A 4595-nucleotide genomic window follows, 5' to 3' on the forward strand; every position below is an offset into this window, starting at 1 on the left:
CAGACGGCGACACAAAAACAGGGACTAATATGAGGATTAAGCCTAAATGTTATATGGAATAAAAGTTGTATTCATTTTCTTTTTAAAAACCTCATTTAAAACAATTAATTACATTTTAATGCAGTATATATTTCGTTTTTCCAGTCAATTATTGCTACAATTGTTTTTTTTTAAAACCCCAGGTAAAATAATTAATTAAATTTTAATTCATTAATTATTTATTTTAGGAAATTATATTCGAAATTAATTCATTAATTCCTTCAATTTCCTTATATAAATTAATTAAGGACGTGAATCGGTGCAAAAATGTTTTGAAATAATTTCCTTTTTTAAAATGAAAAAAAAAACGTTTTAAATAAATAATTATTTATCAAATTCATTAGCTATCTATTTAAGGAAATTACTATTCAAAATTAATTTTTAATTTCTTTCAATTTCCTTACATAAACAACTTAATTATAGTAATTTGTAGTCAACTCATAAAAGATCTAATAAATGCTATATGGAATAAAAGTGAAATTCGTTTTCTTTTTAAAACCCCCATTTAAAACAATTAATTACATTTTAATATAGGAATTATTTCGTAATTTCCAGTCAAATATTTAGCAAAATTTTATGCGAGTTTTTCAAAATTATTTGAACTTGGAAACAATCAAACATCAAATATGACAAATCATTTGTCTATAGATTATTTTTAGCCAAATGGAACATCAAATATGACATATCATTTCATCCATTCTCCAGCACTTGATATCTTTGAAATTAACATTTGTTCTGATGGCTGCCAGAATCGACGATCTCGCCAAAATCGATGCCTCAAATGAGAACTTGACTATTGTTGCAAAAGTCAATCGTTTATGGCTAAGTCCGTTCGAAGCTCCCCTTTTCTCTGGGCATGGTTCTAATGGATGACAAGGTATAACATTTTTTTAATTACTCACCCTGTTTTAATATCATTTTTATGGTTGGTAAATCTCTTATCTTTTTTACTTTTAAAATTCCAAGGTTGTAAGATTCAAGCTTCAATTAGGAAGACTCTGATTTATCGATTTTAGTCTTTGCTAAGTAAATGACGTGTATATTAGATTTCATTCTTTGGTGTTGGTGAAAGCGGTCGTGATTTTCGTCCAACCTCGCATTCATTCAATATCAACTTTGATATTCATACTTCTGTACGATTGGTTCCTAACAAGGTTATCAACTTAACCCCATACTCTTTCGTTCCACTTTGTGACATAATGTATAATGACATTGATACGTCATTCCTTTAAGGTATAAACCCTTCTGTAGCCTTTTGATTTTTTGAACAATAGTTCTTAATTTTTTCCTTACATTTTTATTTGTCTTTGACTAGATGTAATTAGAATTCTCACTGGAGCAAGTGGAGAACAAGAGTTTGAGAAAGATTTTACAAAGCAGAAAATGATAACTATTGAACTTGTCCAAGATGGGTACACTCAATGTTCTTTACTTATTCAAAGAACAATATTCGTCGTGCAACGCACGGGGTAAAAATGCTAGTTGCACTGATTTCCCTATAATTTGGTTTTGTTGTCCCCCATTAAATGTAATTTTCAAAATCATTCACTACTAAAAAAAGCTATTTAGCGACGGGCAAAATCCGTCGCTAAATAAGCAAAAATCCGTCGCTGAAAGTTTACCGACGGAATTACCGACGGAAGGGCATCCGCCGTGTAAATGCTTGTCACTAAAAATTCAACGACGGAATATTAAATCTGTCGCTAATAGCGACGGAAATCGGTCGTCGCAAACGTATTAATTTCCGTCGCTAATTCGTTTACATGATTAACTCATGATTCTGTCGGAAGATTCCGTCGCTATTTACGACAGAACGATCCGTCGCTATTTAAGACGGAATGTAGCTCTCTGTCGCTGTTTGCGACGGAATTGTCAGTCGCTAACTACCTGTCATTTTTATATAAATTCCCTCTCTAATTTATCAATGGTAGAGAGGGATAAAATCTGTCGCTAATTTCCCACTGGGTAAATGACAAATTTTTATTTTTAGCAGTTTTTTTTTTCTATGCAATAACAATTCAATTTGAAAATTTTCCCCAAATTGAAGTAATTCAAAATATGCTATTGATTCGAAGTTTCATATCTAATATCATGTTCATCAACATACAGAAACCATAGTAGTGAATCCATACATAGTCATGTTAAAATGTCTAGCATAATTAAAAACATAGTATCAAATACATATATTCATCTAAATCAAATGCCATCCAAATCATCCTCTAATTATTCATCATCTATGTTATGCTGATTTGTAGGTGGTTGTTCAACAGAGCATGAAGTCAGGCTTTGAGGAAAGCTCTCCATGAATCTGTCCATGTATTCAAATTTTTCATCATATGTCTTCATTTTTTCCTTTAGCTTCTTGTTCTCCTCTGTTAAAGTAGAAACAAGATTTATCATTGTCTCATACCCTGAGGGTGAGACGCCATGAGATGATGTGGCCTTAGAACGTTTGAACTTTCCAGCCTCTGCACCTAATCCATAAATCCGCCCCTTCTTGTTCGCACCCCCAACAACCTCTAAGTAGATGTCATCATTTGATTTTTTGTGGGCACCATCTTCATTCTCCTGTGAGTCTCTTGCAGCAATTTGTGTTTCAAAATCAACCTTCACATAAGATTTAGATATTAGACATCATGAAAACTGAAAACTACAGCAGTAGGACAACTAGAAAAATCTCAGCCATGTTTAGATATTAACATCTCAGCCATGTTTTGGATGACAAACAATCTGCCTGTCAAATACATGCAGCTATTTTTGCACCTACAAAAGGGTTGTGCAAAGCTAACAGTAGCTAGTATATTTTAGAACCCATAGAATACATGCTTCTGATGGGCGATAGTTGTTTGGTTCCAGAATTAACCCTGAATGGAATAGCTAATAGTAGCTAGTATATTTTAGAACCCATAGAATTTCGTCGCAATCCGTCGCTAATAGCGACAGATTTCTTTCCCTCGCTAAAATCCGTCGGTAAATCGCGTTTTTTTAGTAGTGATTTCCTATAAATCAACCTTCTTATTGTTGATTTCATCTCAAATTCAAAAGGTGTTTTTTCCATCCTTATTGTGCAAGTTTTTAGTTTCAACCTTCTCATATCAAAAGGTATTTTTTCACACTTTCTATTCATTTTACCTGTTAGATCTGAATTTTTTCCGTTTTTCCCACTATCCATTCAATTGAACTGTTAGATCTGAATTTTCTCTGTTAACTAATACTGAGTTTTTGGCTTTTTCAATTGCAGTTGTTGAATTGACAACAAAAGGTATTTTTTCGCACTTTCTATTCAATTGACATGTTAGATCTGAATTTTTTCCGGTTTCCCCACTATCCATTCAATTGAACTGTTAGATCTGAATTTTTTTTGTTAACTAATATAGAGTTTTCGGCTTTTTCAATTGCAGTTGTTGAATTGACAACAAAAGGTATTTTTTCAAACAAACTTTTCATATCAATCAAAAATTTTCTATGCAAATTTTTATCAATCAACCTTCCCATATCAAAAGGTCTTTTTTCCCACTTTCTATTCAATTGACCTGTTAGATATGAATTTTTTCTGTAAACTAATACTGAGTTTTTGTCTTTTTCTATTATAGTTGATGATTACTAACAAAAGGTATTGAAAGTTGTCAAGAAGGAGAAGATATGAGGAAATTATGTTCCTGTTTTTTGATGTGGATTTCGTTTTTACCATACGTGGTCTAGATTTAATTTTCTTTGTTGACCTATATCATTATCGTTGTTTTGAAGTCTGCTGGCCATATGTGGTCTAAACTCAATACTCATTTTTCTTGGTCTAATTGTCTATTTTGATGTCTTTGCCTGACAATTAGTTCTTTCAATAAATTATTCGGATTATGGAGTTCGCAAGTACTTCTGGGTTTGATTTCAATTTACTATGTTTGATGAAGAATACCTTCCAAAAAACATCAGGTTTAAATTAGTGTTCAATATATAAAAATTATTTACGAAAACTATTTTTTAAAAATATTGCAAATTTAATCATCCAATTTGGTGAGTCTGATTTGAAGGAGAAAATTAAAGTTGAGTAAATGAATTTCCTTTCTAAAAAAAAACTCAAAAAAAAGGTTTTAATATTGTAAAAATAAATTGATAACTTAAAATCCACAAATTAAGGACATAATGTGTATATATTCTCTTTACATAATTAATTATTATTCTTTATTACCGAATAAATATAAAAAAGGAAATGATGACATATATCAGGTTCAAATTGGGAAGTTAGTTAATACATTATGTTTTCTTGCATTAATTTAAAAAAGGAAAATGATTGATTATTCCTTGCCTAAATCAACTTTAAATCAGGGGAAAAACTTTGGGCATTAATGTTTGATTGATTCCAAGTTTAAAATAAAAGAATTTCGTTATTCAATGTGAGATTTTTTATAATAATCACTATTTCCTTAATAAGATACAAATTTTCGTTTTTTATATTTTATAAAAAAACTGAATTAACACATTTTTTTATTCAAAATCAAATATCACTATTATTTGTTTCAAGTTAAAAAAAATCGGAAAAATTCTATATCAGAGCTTCA

The 4595-nt window shown here is 30.5% G+C and overlaps 1 protein-coding gene across 1 annotated transcript; it reads right to left on the bottom strand.

Annotated features, from left to right (window-relative positions):
- Positions 1 to 2262: 2262 nt before the first annotated feature.
- On the bottom strand, positions 2263 to 3798 carry LOC130743707 (uncharacterized). Its single transcript, XM_057595935.1, has 2 exons — positions 3733 to 3798; positions 2263 to 2646 (listed from the first exon to the last, which is right to left on the bottom strand). Exons 1-2 carry the CDS (start codon positions 3796 to 3798, stop codon positions 2263 to 2265), a joined length of 450 nt encoding a protein of 149 aa, XP_057451918.1.
- Between the last annotated feature and the right edge of the window lie 797 nt (positions 3799 to 4595).

This window comes from Lotus japonicus, chromosome 3 (genome assembly GCF_012489685.1).
Source record: "Lotus japonicus ecotype B-129 chromosome 3, LjGifu_v1.2".
Taxonomy (NCBI): Eukaryota; Viridiplantae; Streptophyta; class Magnoliopsida; order Fabales; family Fabaceae; genus Lotus; species Lotus japonicus.